Source organism: Myxocyprinus asiaticus, chromosome 24 (assembly GCF_019703515.2).
Source record: "Myxocyprinus asiaticus isolate MX2 ecotype Aquarium Trade chromosome 24, UBuf_Myxa_2, whole genome shotgun sequence".
In the NCBI taxonomy this organism is placed as follows: Eukaryota; Metazoa; Chordata; class Actinopteri; order Cypriniformes; family Catostomidae; genus Myxocyprinus; species Myxocyprinus asiaticus.
In genome coordinates this window covers 18,270,930-18,298,347 of record NC_059367.1, presented here as the reverse complement: position 1 = coordinate 18,298,347, position 27,418 = coordinate 18,270,930, and the positions used below count along the sequence as shown (strand labels likewise).

At 36.8% G+C, this 27,418-nt stretch overlaps 1 protein-coding gene across 3 annotated transcripts in view; it reads left to right on the top strand.

The window, feature by feature from the left end:
- The window catches only part of LOC127414867 (IQ motif and SEC7 domain-containing protein 3-like), a 35,886-nt gene extending 9,732 nt beyond the window's left edge, over nucleotides 1–26,154 (top strand). Inside the window, exons 2-4 of one of the 3 annotated variants that reach the window (XM_051653225.1) lie at nucleotides 610–639; nucleotides 16,438–16,641; nucleotides 19,546–26,154. In XM_051653225.1, the coding sequence (XP_051509185.1) occupies nucleotides 610–639; nucleotides 16,438–16,641; nucleotides 19,546–19,621 (310 nt within the window). In that variant the 3' untranslated portion in view covers nucleotides 19,622–26,154. Of the gene's footprint in view, nucleotides 1–609; nucleotides 640–16,437; nucleotides 16,642–19,542 lie in introns of all 3 variants that reach the window. The other 2 variants (XM_051653224.1, XM_051653226.1) reach the window with 2 other exon arrangements.
- The last annotated feature ends 1,264 nt before the right edge of the window (nucleotides 26,155–27,418 follow it).

Sequence of the window (27,418 nt, the reverse complement as noted above, 5' to 3'; positions counted from 1 at the left end):
TTAAAATACAAATATTTGATTTCAAATAAAATTTGTTTGAATTTATTACTAATAATTTAAGTCATTATATCTCTTTTGACCATTACATCAAAGCTTGCTTGTGATGTTTCTGGTTTCTGGCCTACTAATTTAAATAATCTTTTGTTTCTAACCACCTGTATACAGAGTTGCAAAACAAATGTGTGTAAAATTGTTTCACGCCTCTAAAATTGTCAATTTAAGTGATACAAAGTTATTTTCCCATTTTACTCTAGACCACAAGCTTTCTGTTGATTGTTCTGTGGTTAGTGAACATACTGTAGTGACGTGCGGTAAGCAAGCAAGGCCACACATTATCCATGACTATTCATAATTGTCATGGATTTTTAAAGAAGTAGGAACAAATTGGGTTTGAAGGGGTTTTTAACTGGATTTTGCTGAATTCATTTATATTTGTGACGATTTGAATTAATTTCTCTGCATAAAGTCAATTTGTATTCAGATTTGCTCCATAGATTTATATGTATTTCTTACTGTGTGTGTTCAGTAATACAACATTACTGACACTCGTGTTCATGTTTGTCTGTCTGTCTTTCTGTCTGTCTCTCACTCCTTCCACTGGATCCACAGGCTAGAAGGAGACTCATCCAACAAAGACAGGTCTGTGTTCATGCATTCATTCAATCTCTCCATTTTCTCCTCCTCCTCCTCCACAGAGCACTCTCTGACACTTGTAGTAGAGCACACACAGTCAAGTGACAGAGGCCTGGTCTATCTAGGGCAGCCTGAATGCATGTGGGGCATGCCATTGCTTATAATGACTTATTGCTTGCCTGTAAGATAGAGCTCTTGCTTCTGGAGCAGGTTTTATTAGAAGAAAAGCACTGTAAGCTCTCTGCTACTGAGAATTAAAAGGTAGTCAACCAGAAATTAAAATTCTGTCATTCATTTACTCACTCTCATGTTGTTGCAAACCCATGTGACTTTAATCTCAAACAAAAGGCAATGTTAAGCAAAATATTAGACTCTGTCACCATTCACTTTCTTTGTATGGCAAAAAGATGCAATAAAATTGAATGGTGACTTGGGCTAACATTCTGCCTAACATCTCCTTTCATGTTCCACTGTGGAAAGAAAGTCATAAGGGTCTGGAACAACATCACAGTCAATAAATGATGACATAATTTTCATTTTTGAGTGAACTGTCTCTTTAACGATGATAATATCAGAACTAAGGGCTGAAAAATTTAGACCTCTGTTTGAACTCAAGAATTACCGTCACTTGGCTGCAAGATCCCCTGTTAGCTGTTCATGAGTATTGGTATGCATGTTTTTTGCATTCGCCCTACAGTGAATGTGGACATGGGTGTTAGCGGTTAGCCAGAAATTATAGGAGTGATACTACAGCTGTGTGTATGTGTGTGTAGGAGTAGTAGTGGGTGCAGTAGTGGGTAGTGGGGAAAAGGTCAAATGACATTTTTGGCAAGAATATGCTGTATTTTGATATTATAGATTCAGTTGATTTTATTTGTATAGTGCTTTTCACAATGCTCATTGTTCCAAAGCCACTTTACAAAGAACAGTGTCTTACAAACCCCCCAGTGAGCAAGCAAACAGTGACAATGGCATGTTAGTTGTAGGGAACAGTTTATCAAATTTTTCTGTATAATTCAGTATTTCAAAGCATTTTTAGTATGTTTTTATGCTGCTGTGTTGATATGAGAGCAATCTGTGGTGTTGTTATGCCTATTCCTCGCCATGAGCATGAGCCGGGGATCTGAAGGATAAATGATCGGTCGTCATGGCAACACCTGTAGATGAACTGGATTGCCGAAAAAATTTGGTTGTGTAATACATAACCTATTCTTTGCATGTGCTTTGGGCACACGTGAGTATATGGCTACACTGTAAAAAAAATCTCTTGTCAGATAACTTAAAAAATGTGCTTTGTGTGCTAACATCTATGGTGTCAGAAAACAACTGCAAAATTTTTATCTTTAGGGGTATAATAGTTTGTCACTGGGGCAGTACCCTCAAAGGTACACACACTGTACATTCTTTACATTATAAGGTACTAGGTAAATACCCTTTAGGGACAGATAAGGTACAAATACATTCAGATTAACATGTAAAGGGTAAAGCGGGTGTACCTTTGAGGGTACAGCCCCAGGGACTAGCTGTTGTACCCATAAAGGTAACATTTTTTCACATTTTTTTTCTGACATTTTAAATAAACTGGTTTTATTCAGGTCAAAAATATTATTTAACATAAATAAATCAACCCGGCTATATTAGGTTACATCAACGGAAGTCATTTTTAAGGGTTAAATCAAGTAGAAATGGATCTTTGAGGTAACAATTGCACATTACCACTCAGGGCCAGCCCTAGCATTTTGGGGGCTCTAAGCAGATTTTAAAAATGGTGCCCCCCAACCTAGATGTACACCTGACCAAACCCACCCAACATCAATAACCAAGCATGCTTAAACTGGGCAAATAAAGTCAATGTATTCAAAAGTAAAAAGCTTAAAAATACAAAAATATCAACTGTAATTGTTTTTAGCACAGGCATAACTGCTTCAGATGTACAAAAATTAAAGAACATAATTTTTCAGCACACCAATGCACGCATGCACAAATTAATACATATCTTTAAGACTGTGCAAATGAATAAGAAATAATTAAATTACCAAATTAACCTCTTACATTTGGAAGCATTTTTGGGCTGCCGCCGGCAATTTTTCACTCTAAAATTTAAAAGCTTACCATTCACACATACTGTCGACTTATTGGCAAAAAAAAAGAAAAAAAAAAAGACTCAAATTATTTATAAATAATATTGTATACAATCTTATGATGAATAATAAAAAATAAAATAAAACACATTTATTTTATTTTATTTTTTTTGTCCTAATTTGTAAGCATGTAATTCTGGCTTTATTCACCCCATCTCCCTCCAAATAGTCTTATTGTATTCCACTATATGGCACCAAGTACTGTACTAGAATTTTTTTTTCCTCTATCACCTTCCATCACAAAATGCCGATCTGAAATGTAGGTGGCGCTATAAAGCATTTTGGCCCTCGCAGATGTGCTCGTCCATAGACATTCAGTCTAATTTTCAGTTCATGCACCACCCCCATTTTTTCATCAAATATCTCGGCCTCTGAGTGGGCTAAAAGCTCATTCTATGTGTAATTAGAAAGCTGAGATCCTCTCCTTTATGGTGATATATAATCTTTTATATTCGATAGTCAATAACATATTATTCCGATGATTTGTTTAGCATGCTTTTCCTGTGGGACCACATATTTTGTTTTGACATCTAAGATATAACATTGGATTATTCACACAAGCAAGCTCACAGACAAGTAAACAATGGCTCATTTGTTAGGGAACTGCCTAAGGTAAAAGGAGATATAAAGTTTTTAACTTTTTGGAGTTTACAGCAGCAATGATCGGCGCATAAAAGAGACATTTGTTTTTGATGTCTTACAGATTTCATATTTCACTTTGTGATTCTTTTGAAAATTAGGTCAACAAAATAAACTATAGTCATGTTCCTGTGAATAAGAACTTTCATTTGATATATGATTTGTCCAGTTAAGTGCTATTTTATAGACTTTTATATTCAAATTAATATTTCTACCACATGACCACTAGGTGGAGCTTATTTGCAATGCTGATGTTTTAAGGCCTTATTTTGTCATTTTAAATAACATAAATGCAGATGTGATGGTTATCTCTGAAAATTTCAGATTCTAAGCATTCAAACGATACCACATTTGCCTGACTTATGGATACGGGGAATTTGAGCATTTTAAGCATAAACTTTCGCGATATAGCGCCCCCTTTTGGACCCGCCTGCACGTCCTAGAGTTGAAGAGGTTAAGGTAAGGCAGATAATATTGATATTTGCACCCTGGTATAAATTGAGGCAGGTACGATTTGCATAGCAGTGTATTATAGTGTATTATAAAACAATTTAGAAAATATAAAACATATTCAGTTTATGTAGTGTAAGTATGTGACAGAACTTAAATACATCGCTGGCAACGGGGCAAAACACCTGAAACTGGTGCCTCATCACTGCTGTCTTTAAATGTGGCTTTAGAGAGTGCACAATGGTGTCATCACAGGTCCAGGTAATGGGTAAACGCGACACCGTCATGACCTTCGCTCTACGCCGGTGATGCCGAGCCACTTCATTGCCCAACCTTCACTTAGCCCTCCGATCACAGTGAGGACAGTTGTTTACTTTCAGTTATATTACACTCCCATTTGACAATTTAGTTAAACCTTTTGTGTTCTTTTTTATTTAAAATAAATGACTCTTCGACAGCTTTTCATGCCTTTTCTTCAACACTTATATTTTTTCGTAGTTTTGAGTTTAGCCGGACTGTGTAGCCAGTGCTATTTACCCTTTGTGCAAATAATTATTTATCTATACTAATCCCCTGGTAGGAGGCCCTCTTGTGGTCACTGGGCCCTATTCAGCCGCTTATGTCACTTAATTGGTAGGGCCAGCACTGTTACCACTTTTTACAGTGTATGTTCGGAATTAAATGCTAGGTTGCTGCTTCCTGAATACTGCACAGTATACACTCTATTCTACCTACTATTTTTTAAAACTAGTAATTAAAAAAACTAGGCATTATTCCAAAATAAATGTTTCAGACAGCATATGCTACATTGCTGTCATACAGTATGTCAGCATTACGACCTCAATACTTTACATGTTTAATTGAATAAGTCCTGTCCAGTTTTCGTATTGGAAATAAATTATTTAGCATTTTTAATCCAATTTTGTGTAAAAATGTTTTTACATTTAGCAGTCTGATCAAATAATGAGTCAAGAAAGAGAACCGTGGCTGATATTATATCCGGTTCATTCATAACATTGGAAATGGAAAATCAAGTCAAGCGCATTGCAGTGCAGGATACAGTATTCTATATAGTAAGTTCTGTTGTATACTGCTGATTTTGGAAAATGTAGTAGGTCACCTGGGTATACATTAAATGCATGCAGAAAATGTGTATACTGTGCACAGTATACATACTATGTACTACAGCATAAATAATAGCAGTATGCTATTCAGAACATCAGTGTGCTGATGTTTTTTGGACATGTGTATTGTGTGGTTTTGTGTAGGTGTGCATGTGTTAAGGCAACCTTTTTTGTTCTAGTTACACTATTGTTTCCACAAAGCAGAAGGACACAGATATACGGTGCTTCAGCACAAGGCGTTTCACTATAATTACTCTCTGGGTGCTTTTGTCCTTGGTTCACGAGTTGTTCTGCCTATATGGATGTAAATGTAATTGTTCCTACATTGTTAAATGGTTGTAATACTTTCTCATAAATGTGACATTCTTTGTGCTCATGGATTGCACTATGAATCATGCTTGTTTCTATTTGTCATTGTAACAATAATGCAAGGTTGCAATAATTAATGAAATCACTTTCATATTACTGCTCAACTTGATTCTGTGGTCCCTGCTGGGCTAAGCATGGAAATAACTCACAGTAGAGGTTTTCTGTGGGGTTGACTAGTGCCTTTCTCCCACCTCTCTGCCCCTGCAGTTTGCAGTCTGCAGCAATACATCACTCAGCCCCCGAGGGCATCAGAGAATGCTGTTTCAACCACTGGCCTAGAACTGAGTGTGTGTGTGTGTGTGTGTGTGTGTGTGTGTGTGTGTGTGTGTGTGCGTGCGTGCGTGAGAGTTCATTAATTCCCCACCTCTTACAGTACATTGTAACTGGTCATATAATGTTATACTTTCACATTTTGTCTGTGAGCTGTACTGTAATACTCTATTTTGAGCACATCAATTGGAGTGTATTACAGTGTACTGGGTGGGTGTAACACTTCTCTCATAGAGCCTAAATTAAAGGGATACTTTACCCTAAAATGCTAATTCTGTCATCATTTACTCACTCTAATTTCTTTCATCTTTGGAACACCAAAGGAGAGGTTTAGCAGAATGCAGCTGCTCTCTTCCATTCAATGAAAGTGAATGAGGACTGGGGCAGTCAAGCTATAAAAAGCACCATAAAAGCATCAAAAATGTAATTCATACAACTTGTGTGCTTTTTCCAAGTCTTGTGCAGCCATACGATAGCTTTGTGTGAGGAACAGACCGAAATTTAAGTCATTATTTACTTAAATTTCAACATTCACTTTCATTGTATTCTGCTATAAATATCTCCTTTAGTGTTCCAAAGTTGAAAGAAAGTGAAAAGGGTAAGTAAATGATGACAGAATTTTCTTTTTGGGTGAACTGTCCATTTAAGGGCCATTCACACAGCAATTCAATCGCTGGAGGTTGCAAAGTCTCTTTGCTATTGGTTTTGTATATACATTCATACTCGATGGCTGTATCGAACTGTATCAGGCAGTGGATCACTGTTTGCACACCCAATGTTACTTGCTGCATTGTGTTACTTTTCCTTTGCAAGAAGTTGAACTCTGCTGGACTTTGTCGCATCGCCATCGGCCGCTGTTACTCATGTTGCTGGAAATCGCCTTGTTGCTGCAAGTATGCGTGAACGCCCTATTAGACTGGTGAGGAATTGGTGGAAAGGGGCGGATCTGAAAGATGAAGCAAAAGCAGATTCTCTAATCTCATCTCACACGTAGTTCTGAATCTTTGGTCTTTGAATCTTTAGTACACCAGATTTGCCATTGGTAGTGTTGAACTTTAAAAAATGTTTAATTTTAATTGCACTGCTACGAGACATTGTGATGCACATAATGTAGGCCCACATAGAATCTACATGATGTTTTTTTTTTTACATTTTCTACACTGATTTTGGGGGGAAATTCTGTGGAATGTATTCAGGTATGGTAAAATGTGTTAAAGAGCTTCGTGTTCTACACTATATTGGTAAATATAAGCATTCCCAAATTAGCCAGAATATTGAATAAACGAACACACAAGGGGTGGAAGATGTGTATAATTTTATGAATGATAGGTGTAGATTTTGTGCAGGCCTTGATAAACTAATTTAGATTTACTTGTCTGAGGGATAGAAATATGTTACAATGTTTTCCTTAGTAAATAACAGCTCTGAGGGAGCATTATGTTACATTTCTGTGAGGGGCTGCATGATATTACATTAGATTAATTAGAGTATATAACTGATGTGCCTAGAGTGTTAGAACAGAAATCCATGCATCAGAATGAGATTTTTAAAGTGAAAAGTGAAAAGCAATTTAAAAACTGTAATTATTTTTGCAATTGCGTTTGGTGCCACTAGTGGTGTGGAAATTACACACTCAAGCTTTAAGTCTGGTGGTCTTTGCATGAATGCTCACTAGTGTTTTTTCCCCACTATTTCAGTTTCAGTTCATTTTTATATTGCTTGATTTGTCAACATGTACAACAAAAGCTTTTACACAAGTTTACATTTTTAACAGTGGTGGAGTCAGCGGGGACCTGGCAATACGATCTTATATTTATATCTGGGTCATGTTTTGATAATATTGCATTTCTTTATGTTAAGTGAATTACAATTCAGAATTGATGTATTGTGATCTTTTATTCTCTTTTACACATTTATCTTCATTGGACTTTGGTGCTTTGTGAAAAATTCAAAACTATGCGAGGGAGTAGCGTACCTTGGTTCCAGCGTGTTTATCAGTGCATAAAAACTCTTGCAGTCTAGCTGTATGAATAATCTGTATGGACATACTTAAAACAAGTTATAGACGTATAATCTTAGCTTATTCTGTGTTTGCAATTTTATCAAATAGAAGTAATTGAGTGTTTATTAACCTAATGGCGCAGTACGTTTCGTCTTGTCACACACTTGCTCTGTGTGGTGCTCAATGTCTTTTCCCCAAAAAATATTAATGTAAAAAGCATATCTAAAAACATTGATTCTTGGCATTGGAATGTTGAGTATTGTGTTTTTTGCGTACAGTATTTTGAGGTACAATATTGCGATACTTGTGGATATTTTTTCCACACTAATAGTCTTTATTCAACTTAATAAGCCCCCAATAGACCCCATTCAGAGTAGATGCCATATTTAATTTGACAGATATGAAAAGAGACTGTGAGGGATGGAAGTACATTCTGTTCAATATGCTGTATTGTTGTTTACCTGGGTGTTGATAGACTACTACTTAATTTCCAGTTGACATGGGTTGTAAAAATTAAATGTGACCTTGGAGCTTAAAGGGATATTCCACCCAAAAAATTAAAATGTTGTCGTTATTTACTCTCCCTCATTTCATTTTAAACCCATATGACTTTCTTCTCTGGAACACCAAAGAAGAAGTTTAGTAGAACGTCTGAAGTCCACAATAAATGTGTATAGGGACAGACGCAATTAAGCTCCAAAAACGATCAAAACTACCATAAGGTTTAATGTCAATGACAATCGTTCATGAGACGTGAGAACCAATGAAGTTTTGATGTCAATGATGTCAAACATGCCACGTGGCACCTAGATGCACTGTATTTAAATTAACATGAATGCAAATGAGACTTGAGAGCTATGACGGAGGGGAAGCTTTTTCTCAAATAATGCTTTAAATATCGGTCTGTTTCTCACACAAACTTATCATATGACTTCCGAAGAGTAGAAATATAGCACACATGTTTTATGGACCACTTTTATAGTGCTTTTTTGTCATTTTTGGAGCTTGACAGCCCCAGGACCCATTTACTTTCATTGTATGGAAAAAACATCCTTAACATTAAGAACACATTTAGTGTTCCAGGAAAGAAAAAAGAAATTGGGGTTTGCAGTGATTGGAGGGTAGGTAAATAATGGCAGAATTTTTGCTTTTGGTTGAACTATATCTTTAATGATTGTTTTTTTAAATATTGAAATTGCGTGAGTGTAGATCTGTATTTGATCTATTGTGTTCCGACCTCACAGGACATAGAATTTGGCCATGGATAGATAGTTTGTTCAAGCAGGTCACACAAAGTCACAGAAGTGCTCTCATGTTCTCTTCTGCTCTCTCCCTTGTGGGCTTCAGTGGAAGGGTTGCTGGGGGAACAAGGTGAGTTATCACAAATGTGTTTATGTGTAAAGAACTGTGTGGGTGAGAGAGGGAGAGAAAGACAAAAGTGGAGAAGGAGAGAGATGCAGAAAGAAGAACAGAGATACTAATTGAAAGATCAAATGAGAGAGAGAAGAAGAGAGAGTAATGTATAAAGAGAAAGGAACAGTGCAGCTGACAGGCTAATAAAATATGCAGAGAATTGCAAAAAGGTAATGTGCCCTTTGCCCTGCTCACTCACGTACTGACACACAAAAACACACTTTCAGAATCACTCCCACTCCCATGGTGAACTCCTCACAAAACAACTCTGTCAGTGACACCATATTTATGTTGTTTTACTGTCCAATGAAATGTTTGCATTTTGTACGGCTCACACGATGACAAAAAAACCTTTTTATTTTGGTGGCACTGGCCACCAATTTACTGACACAATAACTAGGTTTTGAAGCATGAATTAAAGGTTTTGGTTGAGTTTCTACATTTTGCAAACATGCAATAGAGTTGTGATGTCCAATAAAATACTTGTGACAATTGCACTTACAGTTTAGGGAATGTTAAGACTGTTTCAAAAAATGATCAAAGCGATTGAGAAAAACTGTAATATTTTCTTCTCAAGCTGCATTATTGACAGCAGCTCTGCTAGGGCTAGACTGTATATTGAATGCAATGCCTTTGCTGGCAATATAAAATTAAGCAGCATCAAGAATATCACGATTATTTGTATGCTTTTTTATTTTTATTGGCCATTAAGTTTCCTAAAGACATTTCTTGCCTTGTGACTTGTTAATATGAGAGTGTTAAGACAGAAGCTGCATTCCAAATTTGCGTACTTTCAGAGTATGAAGAACATACTTGGCTGTTAATAAAGTACGTTCTTTAGGTATGCAGGTGTGAAAAATAAATACATACAATACTTCATCGATGAACGTGGGCATTGTCCCTTGACCAGGGGTGTAGATTTTGTGGGGGAAGGGAGGAGGTTACCCCTCAATAATCAAAACAAGCAAGTACAACCCCCCAATATTTATACCATGATCAATGAAAGCATATGTAGAATACATTTTAATTAGTTTGGTAATATTATTGGTATTTTTAAAAGACTTCGAGTGTTCAGAATTTTTCACGTTTGGTGCAATCGCAGATGAATAATAATGAACAATAATAGTACCGCAGCACAAAGCAGTACACAATAAGCTGCGTAAACTGAGTACTCGTTGAAAAGACGCAGCACCATGCGGTGGCGCATTTACAGTACATTAACACAGTTTGTTCAAGTTTATATGGAAAGTGGATGAGTTGAAGCATAAGTTAGATTCATAGTATTTACATTTATTTTTGGATTATATTAATGCTTTAAATGTTTGTATGTAATAATTCATCATGTTTATTAAGCTTGTGTTGATATTTGTTTGTGACTGAGCATGCTGTGATATAGCCTACTTTATGTATAAAACAGGTGATGTGTTCAATAAAGATGTGAAAGTTGCATATAGAAATTATATTTTCTGGCTTACGTGATGATATATCACAGTGAGGGACAGGATGATAACTGCAGCCAGGCAGGCATTTCAGATGAGCATGTAATAATTACAATTTTCTGATAGGAAATAATGGTTCATATGATACACAATATACAAATACTTATGAGTATGCTATGAAAGTAAATTTTTATTTATCTGCACATTGATTTGAACTGTTAATATCGGTAGCGTCTCTACATTAGGGGCAGGTGGGGCTGCACCCACCAGATGTGGCGTTGTTCTACAAAATGCATGGCATAATCATACATTTATTACAGGAAATAATATATTATATAACTTTTTTATGTCCATTATACAAGACAACAGTAGATATTATTTTAAAATTATATAATTATTAAGGTCTGTTGCATTAAAGCCATTTAATCGTTCTCATTTGCTATGCGTGGGGCTAGACCGTTGTCCTCAGTGTTAATCAAGGGAGATCTGGAGAACCTCATGTGTTTGTTTGCCTTTGCCCTTTAGCCAGTCAAAAGCTTTTATCATATGTATGTCTAGCTGGCATGGTCCTTGGATGTTACCGCTCTTGAGTGCAGACCTGCGTAGTAAACTTCATTGGTAAGTTTGAAAAACTAATTTTATTCTACTGTGTTGCTAGTTGGATTAGTTAAAGCGCACTGCTCATCATTTCAATGAATTGTATGCTATTGCTTTGAGGTGTTGCTGATGCATTATTGTATTAGAAAATAATAACTGCAAAATATTGAGTCTCATTTGTTTAAATTAGTTTTGTTGTGCTGTTCATGCAAGTTAGAGAGATAAAATGCATAGCCTGATGATTTGCCTATATCTGCTTAGCTTTCACGGTCACTTGAGCTTTTTGACTTGGATGTGTTCGTTTCAGTGGTGTTTTGTGTTGAGATTCAATTATTAGGGATGTTTGTATGTGGCATAATGTTCAGAGGTCGCGCTAGAAAACATATTTTTCTTACATACTGAGATGTAAAATGTTTGTCATGATATATATTTTTGATATATATATTTTTATCCATCATACTTGTTTTTAATTTATAGGTACTAGGGCTAAATTCAGGGGTGGAGCATCCATTATAATGGCATATACATTACACTTACTGAACACTTTATTAGGAACACTATGGTCCTAATAAAGTGCCCGACGTGGTCTTCTGCTGTTGTAGCCCATCCAGTTCAATGTTTTGTGCATTCTGAGATGTTATTCTGCAGTGGTTATCTGAGTTACCATATACTTTCTGTCAGCTCGAACCAGTCTGGCCATTCTCTGTTGACCTCTTTCATCAACAAGACATTTCCGTCTGCAGAACTGATGCTCACTGGGTGTTTTTTGTTTTTGGCACCATTCTGAATAAACTCTAGAGACTGTTGTGTGTGAAAATCCCAGGAGATCAGCAGTTACAGAAATACTCAAACCAGTCTGTCTGGCACCAACAATCATGTCACGGTTGAAATCACTGAGATCTATTTTTATCCCCATTCTGATGGTTGATGTGAAAATTAACTGAAGATCCTGACCTGTATCTCCAGGATTTTATGCATTGCACTGCTGCCACACGATTGGCTGATTAGATAATTGCATGAATATGTAGGTGTACAGGTGTTCCTAATAAAGTGCTCCGTGAATGTACATTACAGTGGAAAGGCCAACATTAATTATGTTTTGACTCCCCATGCTTGAGCCTGGCGAAACCAAGGAGTTCTAGGGTGAAAGTTCTACATGTCAATCAACTTCTGCGCTAAAACATGTTTTTTTAATTTTTTTATTTGCTGGTTAAAGCACATACTGTACATACTGTACATGCACAAGTTCACAGAACTTTTTCAGTGTGCCTGATATCAGCAAGTGTCACGGAGGAGAAGCACACACATTTCTAGATCAGTTACAGGTACTCCACTAAAATAATTAACAATTCTGCTCTAAACATAATGTTTGCACTTATATTAATTGCAGGTATAATTGTGATTTATTATCATGCATTAACACTCTGACATAAAGATTGTTGTGTGCAGTCATGAAATCAGAGACCTTCTCGAAGTCTGTACACAATTGTGTAAAAGAGGTGCATATTACCAGGTATAAATGGTGATAGTGCCTGTTAATATGCATCTTAATGCATCTTAAAACCAGGGAATAAACAGAGCACACACACAGTGGGAGTGTGTTAGAGAGAGAGAGAGAGAGAGAGTGAAGTCAAAACTGATGGACTAGATTAAAATTATTTTCTTGTTTCTTTTTTATCTGTCCAAATGATGGACAGCATATGGAATTATCCGTCAACATTTTAAAAATCGGTAAATGACAGATAATTTTCAGTTAACACAACCCCTGTTGGGTTAAATTATTGTTTGTGCCCCACCAGAAATAATGAGCCTTAGACACCACTGGATATTATGCACTGTGTAATGTATTGTAATGAAACATAATATTTTGATCACAAGTGCTTGGGGACTTGCAGTCCTGTTGTTATTATATAATCTATCTATCTATCTATCTATGATAGATAGATAGAGGTAAATTAAGATTCATTTGCATCATCCCTCAAATATATGTGAACATTTTCATATATGAAAATATTTTTGTAACAATACAGTAAATGTATGTAAAATTGCTGTTTATGTTTTTTGGTGCATGTAATTTAAATGATTAAACATGCTTCTTTGTAACAGTGTGGAAAACATGCCTTGGTTATTTTATTACAAGATTTTTACTGTATTTTACGTCTTGAATTAATTATTTTGAAAACAATAAAATATTAAAATAATAAAGACATTTTTTAAGCTATACGTCACCCAGCCCTAAGAACTGCCTATTGAAATCACGAGTGAGCAGCATGCGATATCCGGCATTGTCTGTCATGGGCTGCACGATGTTTCCCTCTACTTACATCAGCCTATCCAGAAGGGTCCAGAGAGACTCACAGAGCAGCAAACGTTGGTTATGAAGGTTATAGCTCTTGAGGTGTTTGTTCACTGAGGGTATGAGTTTGGGGAGATGAGATGAGATATCCTTTTTCTCTCTCTCTCTCTCTCTCACTCTCTCTGTGGGATGGTGTATGTCAGCTGGTTTTGAGGTGACCGCACAGACATGATGGCCACAAGAGGACAGACCACTTTTTTGTTGCCAGGCAGCAAAACTCTGTTTTTTAAAGTGTGTGTGTCAGAGAAAGAGCAGTTGTTAAGGAGAGCGCTTGTTACAGGTCATGTACCAATACTGTCCATCCCTAGAGGATTCAACATGGTTGTGTGTCATCTCAGACTTAACACAACTGGCTTCTGCTGTTAACAAATAAAACCTGGTGATGGAAACCATAAAAACTGAAGGTCTTATAATACATGAGCAGAATGACTGGAAGAGAAAATAAAATGTTATCTTCAGAGGAAAAATATTAAATATCTGACCTAGATTCACAAATTAAATGCTTTATTGTATGTTCCGGTCCTCTAATCTGATTGAACAAGCAGCATTCCAAGAGTTCTATATTTAGTATAACAGCATTAGGACACTTCACTGTTTGTATCACTCTGCTTGTCCGTGATTGCAGCAGTTCTTTTGGAACTATTTTCATTGCTGGAAATATTGGAACCATTTTCAGTGTCCAATCAAATTTGAGGACCGGAACTAACTGTTGTATGGTGTACACTATAAGCCGTTTAATTTGTACAGTCAGTGTGATAGCACTCTTGCGTGATATTGCTTAATTATGAAGAGATTAATTTTTAAAGGATTTCCATATCAAAGTTTCCCCTTCTAAGGGAAATTAAAATTACTTTAAAAGGGATAGTTCACCCAAAAAAGTACTATTCTGTCATCATTTATTCACCCTCATGTTGTTCCAAACCCGCTTGACTTTCTTTCTTCCATGATGCGCAAAAGTGTTTTTACAAAAGTGTAATATGTTAAGCAGAATTTTTGTCTCAGTCACCATTCACTTTCATTTTCCATACAGTACATTGAAAGTAATGGTGACTGAGGATAACATTCTGACTAACATTTCCTATTGTGTTCCATGATAGAAAGAAAGTTGTGTTTGGAACAAACAAGAGTGAGTAAATTACAGAATTTTCATTTTTGGGTGAACTATCCCTTTAAGTTTGACACCTTTGGCATGTGTTTTTGCACCCACTATTTAAAAGTCTCACAGAGGTCCCTGTTCACACCCACAGATTCATGCCTGGCCTTCTCACCCCCATCCACATGGAAGATTTTCACCCATGCCACCTACATACTCATTTCTGCATCCTTTCTTTCAGCCTGCAATATCTATTGATCTCTCTCCTTCAACTATCATTCCATACTTTCCTCATTTCCCTTGTTCATACCTTATTCTGTCCATTTAATCCCTCTTTCTTTGTTTTATTTCTTTCACTGTATTTTGTGTCTGCTTGAGCTTTGGGTGGTGTTAAAGTGTCTATGCTTTATTTGATTTCTTGATGTTTAATGGTAGCCTGATACCTGCTGTTCATCAAGTCCGAAGACTTTTCAAATTGACACATTTAATTCTACCTGAAATAAACTGTAATATATCAGCAGTTGTTACATCTTCTGCAAATAAAAACAAAACAGCCTTAATCAGGCTTAATCAGTTCTAAGTGTGTGTATTTCACAGATTTTCATTGGTTGGTCAGAAATTAGCTTTCTTGGATATTTGAGACAATATGAATTCAACGTTGACCCTATTTACAGTACAGTTTTTTATTTGTACAAAAAACAAAACAATTATTTTAATCTTTTGTTTTAATATTTGATCAAAATGTATTCACTTTCTGTGCCTCTGAAATGACTTTTCTTTTCATGATCCAATCAAATCTGATGGATAAAATAATTTTCCTCTACCGTCAAATCATTGTTTCTCTCTGAATATTCTGTCACACTTCAAGATATGTCACACTACCAGAGCTTAATGCATTGCGAATGCTGTTCCATGTTGTTTTCAATCAGAATGAACCCCTGTGATTGGCCAGTAGAGGTCAGTTACACTCATTCTACACCAATCAAGCCGTCAGGGTCAGTTACAAAGCTGTTTATTTTCTAGAGTTTGCACACACATTATTAAAGTGTATGGGCTGGTGGCACACCTTTCCTCGCAAGAAGATATAAAACAGATGATTCATTCAAACAAATTCATTCCATTTGTCATTTTTGGCATGACAGAACTGCATAGTGGAGTAATGGCTGACATATATTGATTCTCATGCACTGCATCCCAGATACAATTTACAATCCACATCTATTCAGCAAAACTGCTTCAGATTTGGTCGGGCAAATTGCTTGTATACCTGATTTTCCAGAGCTCCTCTTATCATCATTAGCTAAGACTCAACCCCTTGACGTGCACAGTACACAGTTGAGACTCAAAAGACCTGCTATTTAGAACTAAATACGCATACTGTACTCTACATTTAAAAGTCTTATTCGCTTAACATCTTGGATTATAGCCTCTTTGAATTATAAATTCTAAGTAAACTGATCATCAAGTTGAAACAAGCATGTTAGTGGGTTACTATTAAATGTGAACTTATGCTTGTACAGCTAAAGTTGTAGTGTAGTGGAGAGTTGAACTAATCACCCGGTCTTTACACTGCCCACACATAAAGGTCATTTTACATAACTCTGCATAAATCTACAAAATTTTATGGTACTTTATAAATCCTCATTTAATATTCTGCCTGCAGCTAACTCTCTACATCTCAATAAAAGTCTGCATAACAATTCATAACTCTGCATAACGCTGCCTAACATGCTTGTACTGCTGCTGCTAAAGTGTTTGTAATGTATGCATGTGGCTGTCTTTGTTGTCTGTTATCTTTTGTTTCTTTCTTGACTATATTTTTTCTCTCTCTTTCTCTCTTTCTTTCTGTGACTATCTCTATCTTCCTCTCTCCCCTTGTTCTCTCTCTCTCTCTCTCTTTCTCTCTGTCAGGTCACCACCCTATTCCACCTGTAGTGCTTCTTCTCGTACCAATTCTTCCACCTCCTCCACTGCTACTCCAGCTTCTACCTCTGTCCACACCAGTCTGACCGCAAACAGCCACTCCACCCACCACCAGTACTGCTGCCCCACGCGGCTCCTTCTGCCCAAGCCGCCCTGCGCCCTCCCCCCTGCCCGGCACCCGGAGCAGGCAAGGTAAGGGCCTGAGCCCACCCTCCCACACTTCCCCTCTCGAAAAACCCGTTCACCCGATCCTCCACCACCTTAGTGTCTCCCTTCCACTCTGCATCACCCACGCCCAACTGCCCGCCATCTCTCATCTCTTTCTTCTCAGTAAGTCTGGTGTATACCATTACTCATAAACCCTAACTGACAGGAGAGCCCCCACCCTTTAGAATCCCTAACATATTTCCTTTGTCCAACCCGACTAGCCATTATTCTGCCCCGTTGAACTTACTGTGTCTCCCAAAACAATGTAATTATGGCTGTTTGTATATGAGCTGGCCTAGCTAGTAAACTGGCAAGGTTGAATTTCAGTTTACTCAATCTTTTATTGATCAAATGATCATTTCTAAACTACCTGACTGAAAGAAAAAAAAAACAGATTAAACCTGCCTTAGTTGGTTAGCTGGTCTCCCAGCCTGGCCATGTTGGTTGGTATGGCCTGTTTTGATGATTTTTAGATGGGTTTTGGGCTTTAGTCAGCAAGACCGGGCTGGGTTACATGGCCAGGCTGACCAGCTTAAGACCAGCAAACCACCTTAGGCTGGTTTAAAGGGATAGTTCACCCAGAATTCTCTCATTAATTACTCACCCTCATCCCAGATGTGTTACTTACTTCCTTCCGCTGAAAACAAAGATTTTTAGAAGAATATCTCATCTCTGTAGGTCCATACAATGCAAGTGAATGGTGACCAGACCTTTCAAGCTCCAAAAATCACTTTAAGGCTACATTAAAGTAATCCATAAATCCAAAAATACCACAAATCTCCACTTGAAAGTGAAAAAAAAAAAAAAAGTACTTAAATATTTATCTGTTTCTCACCCACCCTTATTGTATCACTTCTGAAGATATGTATTTAAACTGTGTCTTTTGGATTATGTGACCTTAAAGTGATTTTTGGAGCTTCAAATATTTGGTCACCATTCACTTGTATTGTGAGGACCTACAGAGCTTAGATAATTTTTCTAAAATCTTTGTTTGTGTACAGCAGAAGAAAGAAAGTCAGACACATCTGAGACGGCATGTGGGTGATTAAATGATGAGAGAATTTTCATTTTTGGGTGAACTGTCCCTTTAAGATGGAGAAAGAAGCAAATTTAAGAAGTGAATTCATCCTTAAATCTGCCCTGTCGAACTTATTGTTGCAAAACAAGGTAATTATTGCTTTTTAGAGATGAGATGGCCTAACTAGTAAACTAGCAAGGTCTAATATTTCAACACCTGTGTAATAAAAAAAAAAAGAAGAAGAAAAAAAAAAGAAAAAACTTTTTATTGTTTTTGAAGACTTAGGGGCACTTGTCAACTGGTCAGCCTGGGAGACCAGCTTAAACCAGCTAAGACCAGCAAACCACTTTAGACTGGTTTATACTGCATTTTCAGTAGGAATTCCTTTGTCTACACTGACTCCCCATAATTCTGCCCAGTTTAACTCTGTCTCCCAAAGCAAGGTGTCCTAGCTAGCAACCTTGCAAGATCTAATATTTCAACACCTTTCAGAATCTCATCTGAAAGCAGTCTGTTCACTCTTAAATTGACCAAATGCTAATTTCTTAAACTACCGAAGAAATTATAGCTTTATTTTAAGCTTTATTTTAATATGACAAATATGCTTTCAATTAGGATTTGTGCTCCCCTCATATCTCTGTATAGAGATGATTAAAACCATGATGCTACATTCTCAATGAGATGCCTATTCAGTCTCCTTGGTCTGTCACTCTGTTCCTCTTAGTGCAAAGTACATCCACATAACACTTAGAAAAAAGATGAATAAGAAGATCTCTGCCCGATGACACATCACATTCCTCCACTCACACACACACACACACACACAAAAATAAAACACTATCACACTCACACCTATTCAAATGCAGTTCCACCCCCTTCATTAAGCATGAATCACACGCAGAGGGAGACAGTAACACATGCGGAACCCCACCTGCCTACACACAAACCTAATACCCCTCACACTTTATGACTGCGTGATTCACACGCCTCTTTCTCTCTTTTCTCTCATTTCAACCATGAGTCCAGGTTGCATGTCTATGCACATTGCTTTACCACACTATGGAGAGATTAGCAAACCTATACCTAAAATATACCTAAAAATACAGATGGTCACAGATACATTTGAATAGTAATACCAGTGTTTTTTATATTAGTTTTTTTTTTTCCATTGTTATGCATCATAATGCATTTTTTTTTATATCTATAGAGAATGCATACAGTAGCTCACCCAAAATATGAAAATTGTCATCAATTACTCACCCTCACGTTGTTACAAAACCCATATTATTTTCTTTCTACTGTTGTACACATATGGATATTTTAACCATAATGAATGCCTCAGTCACCATTCACTTTAATTGTGTGGAAAAAAGATGCAATGAAAGTGAATGGTGACTAAGACTAACATTCTGCCTTACATCTTTTGTGTTCCATGGAAGAAAGAAAGTCATCAGTTTTGGAACAACATAAGTGAGAGTAAATGATGACAGAATTTTCATTTTTGGGTGAAGTATTCCTTCAACACTGGCTAAGCAATAGTGGATTCTGCTTGTGCTACAATCCTGCCCCCTCCTGGTAAAGCTTAAGAAACACAACATTGCTCTGTGAGGAAATTAAGGTTGATATTTGGATCCTGCAAAGGCTACAGCCCCTTCAGCCCAGGTAAATTAAAAACATTTAATTTACAAAGAAAAAAATGTAGACTACTGCCAATTACAGCAATCTTGACAAGTGAATGTTACTTGATACAATAACTATCCATCCATGCATTCACTCATCCTTCTTCCTCCCGTTTACTGTTCTTACTCATTTCTCTTCTTTATCTGAATCTCGTTATCTCTTTCTCCACTCCCCCTTCTGTCGCACAGTAGAGAGGAAGATGATGACGACATCGCCCATCAGTTCTGTTGCCCCGCCTCTGAGTGCAGTAGTCCCTCCTCTAGGTAACCAGCAGACTTGTTGGCTCTGCCCCTGACCAAACCCCCAGATTTTCCCCACCAACTCCAACAAGACTGTATGGAGCGAAAGCTTGTCAATCAACTGGATGCTAAACTTGAACCGAATGCATCTGAATCTGCAGACTAAATGCAGCAGTGACTTGGACAAAATAAAAACAAATATCCTTCTTTGCACTAGCATGTCATCTGCATCCTACCACCTCTCAGAAATGGACAAAGATCCTGTATGTGACTAAAACACAAAGAGTGAAAGGGAAACAGAATGGAAAACATTGTACAGTGTTAAAATGGGACATAATGGAGCAGATCTGAAGTGGAATATCAGCAGAAGAGGTGAACAATCAAACAGATGGTCCCCATTTCTCCGCCTCTGTCTGTGCCCTGGTTCTTACATTGTTGCTATATCAGCTTCTCTTTGGTTTCTTCTTTGTCTTTTCCCCATGTGTTTTCTGACCTCTGTAGCTCGCCTGCCAAACGCCTGTGAACCTTTAGTACAGTATGTGATGTGTTGTGTTTGTTTCCACATTTAGTGTCAAAAGTAAGGATATGTTTTTTTTTTCTTCAATACCCGCTTCCTTCTCCCAACAGAGAGAAAAAAGATGCTTGTGTGTCAAGTTCTCTGACAGAATTAAGGATTTACAATACTTTTGCGTATATATCAGGCCTGGCATGACAGCAAGTCTCTCTAAAGCCATATTTGAATGTGCAGCTTCACTGACCACCATTTGCCATTCCTCTACCGCCTGCTTTCTGTGTCTTTTTGATTCTGTTTTTTGACATTTTGTGTCTCTTTATACTATTGCCTACTGGCATTTGCTTATCACCTTAAAGGGATAGTTCACCCAAAAATTAAAATGCTGTCATCATTCTAAATCTGTATGACTTTTTTTCTTCTGTGAAGTACCAAAGGAGAAGTTTAGCAAAATGTCTGAGCAGCTCTTTTTCATATAATGAAAGTGGATGGGGACTAGGGGCTGTTTAGCTCCAAAAGGAAAAAAAAAAGAAAAAAAAAACACCATTAAAAAAAAATCCTAAAAGTAGGCCATTTGACTGTGCACTATATTCCAAGTCTTCTGAAGACATACGACAGCATTGTGTGAGGCACAGACTGAAATTTAAGTCATTATTCACTGAAAGTCTTGCTTGAAAGCTGTTGTCACTATTTACTTTCATTGTATGTAAAAGAGCAGCTTGGATATTCTGCTGAAAGTTATTTGTTTCACAAAAGAAGGAAACTCGTATGAGTTTGGAAAAACATGAGGGTAAGTAAATGACAACAGAATTTACATTTTTGAGTGGACTATTCCTTTAAAAAAGCTAAAAGAAAAGCCAGTCGGTAACACTTCTACCATTAACTGTACTGTGCATATATGTAAATGTTGATATTTCACACATAATGCAGTGAAGGACACTCTTTGGACTGCATTGAAGGATTGTGTCAAACAAAAATAATAATACAGACTATCTGTTTAGTATGTTGGCTTCGTGACACAGACAGTGACAACAACAGGGTATGAGTGGACTTGGTGCTTCATAATCAAAGTTTTTAAAACTCTGGCCTACTTCAGTGAATTAATCTTCATACATGGCACTTGGCACTGAATTATCCAGGTATAGTAGTGAGATATTATTATACAAAACTTCTTACTGTACCTCAGGTATATAGAATACTTCATCAGCAAAATGTTTGGTACTATTGTAAATCAAACTGTTCCGGTGTGGTGGTTCCACTAGCTAGACGTCCCTCTCAGATTTTGACATGCCGTCACGGCTGGCTGATAAAAAATGGTGTCACGTCATGAGCCCGTTGAATTGTTCTACAAGGCTGAGGTTTTTTTGGATGAAGAGATATTCTGGGATGGTAGAAGTTTTGTTTGTAAAATGTAACTGAACTGATAATATTCCAAATAGAGTCATACGCACAACATACAGTACATACACAAATGTATTGCATAGGAAAATTTACACTTGCTTTAGCATTTATAATTTAAATGAATAAGTATTCCTTGACTGATCGGTTAGAAAATAAATTGAAAATGGAAAGCATAGAGGTGAAGCAAATTTGAATGTAAAAAGGTGAGCGAAATCATTGCATTGATGTAATCAAACAAGCAACTGTAACAACATGTTCAGGATTGGGGGGCACAAAATGTATTAGTTTAAGGATCGGCCTTTGAAAAAATGCATTCTGGTCGACAATCAATCTGAATTGGGAGGGCCTGTCCCCTTCAATGTATATGGTGGCTTAGGCTCTGTAAACAAATACTGTTCATGACAAATTGAAAAAGGATTGAGAAACACAGGAAAAAAACACACATTAGACAGATGTGTGTTCACAAAATATTCCCTAATATGTCTGACAGGATGAAGACAATGACATTGTCACTTACTTAGTGAGACTCAGTAATAAGAAAATACAGAGTGAATTTGTAAAACTCTTATGCATGTTCTAAAGAAGTCATAGCTATTTTTAAACTCTTTCATGGTTGTGACTGATATTGTTTTTATTATTATTATTATTATTATTGTGGAGTCTTAATTGTTTTCATGCTTTATGTTGGATGTCTTGAAAGCTGTGAAGTACAGAGAGGATGGTCATCTCAAGAGGTTGGGAGGAGAATGCTCATAATTACAGGTTTTATGTTGTGGCTTCGGGTCTCTCCTCCAGTCACTGTTAATGGTGCCCACCGTGCTGTCACCCAGAGAGCAGAGCAAAGTGCAATGTTTGATTCACATGCTAAAAGGAGCCTTGCACGTCACAGTTCAAAAGAGCGACTGCCGAATGAGTGACTGTAATGCCGATGCTTTAAGGAAGGTATACAGGTGATTCAGCTAAAAAATTCCTTTCCTTTTTATCAAGTATAAATATAACTGTTTAAACATGCATATATACCAATTAAGCATAATGTAATATGCACATATTAGCGTATTCTAACACAAGCTACATTTTTCTTAGACCAAATTGTCAGACCAAACCTAGTCTCATAGAATCACATTACTATCAGGGCTTTACATTAACTTTTTGGCTCGCCAGCCACTGTGGCTCGTGCTTATCCAAAGTCCCACAATAATTAATAACGGTAAACTGGAGTCTGTAACTGCATGGATTTGTTTGGACATTTTATTTGAATGAGAATATTTAGTGATTAGCAGGACACAAGCCTAATGATTTAAGTCATCTCTTGGAATATCTGAAGGCAAACATGGCCAGTTAGAACATTGTTTCACTGTTTAACAGTGACAGTTGTAATATTAAAGCTGAAGTATGTAATTTCTGCGACACAAGCTCCATCAAACGGAATCTCAAAAATAAACAATGTTTTCAAAACAGCTGAATATGCCCGTCGTCTGCAGTTGTTAAAAAAACTCAGATAGTCCTGCCCCCAACTCACGGCATTGGATGAGTAATATTTTTGGGGCAGTTCGCTCAAAACAAACACAGGAATTTTTTAGTGCCACAGAGACACAGTGTTTACAGTTTCCAAGAATTAACCTATGACTGCCTTACTTATAGATGTCTCTGCATAGTAATCTGTGATAGAAGAAAGTATTTTAACACTGAAAAAGTTACATCAGCTTTAAGGCCACAACCACAGGTAAGACCATGGATGGCACCTCATTACCATGGTTAAGTCAATGTAGATAGTCTTTCTAAAAAATTCATTATAATATTTGGTATGAAAAAGCAGCCTAAACACATTTTGGAACTTTAACTACAACTTTCACAGTTGTAATAAAAATGAAGACTAATAGATTTGGCCTAATAGATTTAATGTAAATACCAGTTACCAGGTAGTGTTACTGCAGTAAATAATAATAAAAAAACAAAAAACAAAACCACCTCTTTACCTTGTCAGTGCTGTCTAAAATATCAGGGCTCTCAGTTTGAGAGGTCTGACTTCCCATAGCACTTTAAAGTACAACATTCTCTGTAGAAGTCAAATGGGTCACATAAGTCTTGTGGTCTCTGTTGCAGTATCGAGTGAAGCTATCCTGTCTCTGGAGCCCACTGGTGTGTGTGCTTCAGTGGTTCACACGAAAACACGCTTCTTTCGCCTAGCACGGATGAGCGTGTAAGGTATATTTATTGCTTATGAAGCGGACATTCACAGAATTTTTAATGCAGGAAAACCCTTGAAAACATCACCGGCCAAAGTGGCTAGTAAGAGTGATGGAGTACCCGCCACTGCCGTGATCTATCCGCATTTGTTAGGTGGGCGGGTGTTAATGTCAAGCCCTGGTTACAATACCTACATTTTTGCGAAATGATTTTTATGTGGTTGTACAAATCACGGCAGTTTCCTGGTGAAATGAACAGTAGTGGTGCTACAACAACACTGACTTTTATTCACTTTTACACAAATCACCAATAAATTGCAGGTTATCAGTTCATAAACACTTTTCATCCTGTTCCTCACACAATGCTATCATATGAACCCTTTTACTCTAGTGCATGAATTGAATTGGTGTTACATTTTATCATTTGCTTTACTTAACCAACAACATTTAAAAGCTTGTTTGAGTGTGATCAAATTGCATGGTAGCTCAACTTGTAGAGAGTTGCACTTGGGGATGCAATAGACCTGGCTACAAGAATTGAAGATCATGCGAGTTGACATGAGAGCCAAAAGTGTCATAGAAGCACCACAAAAAAAGATGGTTGCTCCAGCAATTGCATTGTTTGTGTCACACTTTACTTTTTATGACATTATCAGTTAGGTTTAATGTTTAGGGTAGGGGGGTTAGTTTGTTGATTTAAAACTTTAAGTTTAATAGCATTAAACTTAAAAGCCTCATCTGTTTGGGAGAAAATGTAACTCGCTTTTAGCGCGACAAAGTGGACATTTCACCTCGGAACTGCAACGGTACCACGTACTGTATTATCATTTTATAAAAATGTTGCAACAGTCACATGATATTTATGAGATCAGACGGGCCAACCCTTTCGTCAAAAGGCAAGGCTGTTTATTTAACAAAATACTTAATACTTGATGCATGTTAAAAAAAAACATGCTTCTTGCCATCTTTTCAAGATTTTATGCCACATAAATTGTTCATTACATTTTATTTTAAAACCCCCTCTGGCAATTACGAACAATATCATTTTAAAAGCAAACCTGAAATTAGGAGTCTGTACCTATTATGACACATGAGATATTGCATCCAAAATAATCCATAATGCCTGTAGGTACCTCCCCTTAAACCATAGCGTGATCCGAGTGTGGAATTGCATGTCATCCTCATACAGCAGCTGAAAACAGTGCGATTAGGAAACATATTTACTGCTAATGTGAAGATGAATGGCAGACTCCCAACATGTTCAGTCAGCTTGTTCCTGTATTTATCGCTCACGGTGGGAATGAATGCGATAAGTCACAAATGAAAGAGCCCTTCTTTACTATTTTTAATCTCTCTCTCTCTTTTTCTATCTGTCTCTTTCTCTCTCTTTTACATTCTGTAAATACTAAAACATAATTCCTGCTCCTTTCATAAGGAGGTGGAACATTCATTGATATCTGTATATTAAATGAATTACAATGGATATGATATAAAAAAAAAAAATTTAAAAAACATATTAAAGAATATAAGAATATTATTGAATATTATAAGAACATGACTGATAATGATGATGTTATGAGGCTGGTGATGATGGTGGTGGTCATAATGATGATGAAAGTGACTGAATAAATGATCCATGATGATCCAGATAAAAATGTGAGTCAATGTACCATTTTTCCTTCAGTTTGGTTACATTCTTTACTGCAGTTTTGTCAAGGGCATCTCCTGCGGTTTAAAAGTGTGTTAAGGATAATAACTGCAACAGGTTGCCTGCTGGCCTTCAGTTCTGATGCCTTCAGATAACAGCGCTTAGATAAACCTCTGTTGTGGCACCTCCCACATGTTTTCAAGCTAATTCCTGGTGTCAAAATGGCACTGTGTGAAACTTTAAAGAATTGGCTTGAACATTGTCGGGGTTGTACTTGCTTGTTTTGATTATTAGGGGGTTACCTAATAATCTATGCCCCTGTGTACACATAATGAGAGTACAGCATTATTAAAGAGCCTAGATAGAGTATCTACAGTTGGGATCACAAAGATGCCAAGCAAAATATGATTTTACAGGTCCATGCTCGTGTGTTGGGAAAACAGGTTCAGAACTGGGTTTGTTTAGCATTTTTTGGTAGACCCACAGACTGCCCTCTCTCCCTTCACTGACTGTGATGCATATTGCACACAAAACTGGAATGTACTTTCTCAATCTGGCAAGATCTACACTTTAAACAATTATTTTGCCTTTTAGGTACCATGACTTAAAATGTTCTAGAGTTAGAACAATTGCCCTGAATTGATCTTGTTGAGATAACTCAATTATCTAAGTGTGATAGGTTATTAAACTTGGACTTTTAAATTATTCAGTTGAAATCAAAAATATAAGTCAGTAAAACTATGCACATCACGCTCACGTATTTGGATTCCCAGCATGCTCTATGTCATGAATAAATTATGTAAATTGAAGTGTTACTGTCATCTTTTTTTTTTTTACTTTTTTTTTTTTTACTGTTTTCTGCTTTATGTATGCTGTTGGTTGTTGTGTTTGTTGTCATTTTCAGTTATTTGTCATGTAGCAATAATTCAAGGCTCATCTTTTTACTCAAAGATGATTGTCACCATCATTGTGATTTGTGTGTGAAGTGCATGTCTTTTTGAAAAGCTTAAGTCTGAATATGATAAATGGATCAGATGTTGGTCTCTGATTATTGACAAGCTATTGACCATCAAATGACAATGGGATAGCCCTACCTACCATTATGGATAACAATAGTATTAAATGCAAATGAAACTTTCATATTAAGTTTGAAATTAATTCGTTGAAGTTTATTGAACTTAGAAAGTCTAGTTTACTTAAAAAGACATTAAGCTCATTAAACAAGTTATATGGTTTTATGTCAACTTAATGTTCTGTTTAATCAACTTAAAGTTGACTCAACTTAAAAATGTAAGGTAGCACGGTACTTAATTTTTTTAAGTTGAAACAACAACAAAACATTTTTTTTACAGTGTAATCTGATTGGCTGACTTTACACAATTTCCGGGAGTAAGGACACATAGGGTTTTTTATCAAGTCGTGTTTGTAAGGTTTGTACACAACTCTTTTGAGGATGAAATAATCACTGGATTTACCAAAGTCTTACTCAGGGTTTTGTTTGAGGCACTTAATAGTAATAAATTGACTATATATTTACAAGCAGAATTGTGTATTCCACTTTATTTTCTGAGTTATGTCTGAAATGACACTTTTGGATGGGTTCTGTGCACATATTCCACATTTTTCCAATGTTTTCCCATGTCCAGTTCCCAGAGACTGCCGCGCCATTATTTTAATCCTTTTTTTGTTCACACCAGTCAGTTTTTATGGTATAATCTTCTTCAGATAAACCATGCCACATCTAAAAGGTAACTGTGCATGGTCTCTTCACATGTCTATCAGACGGTCTATTCTTAAGTGGGCGGTTCTTGGTCAAGAATAAGATGTGGATCAGACCTTTTGCCGTTTAGTCAAAAGTCAATGCGAGATTAAATTTTTGACACTAACCGTATCCTCTTTTCATGAGTTGAATTTTTTTATTTTAGATTATTTTTCTGTGTTTATGTGATTCAGTGTGTGTGCGCACAAGTCACCTTAGTTGGACACAAGGTCAGGAGGGAATAATTTGATTAAAGTCTTAGTGAGAGAGATGAAGGGAGTGTCAGTGGTCGAGGGGGAAGGGTGAGAACTAGAAAATAC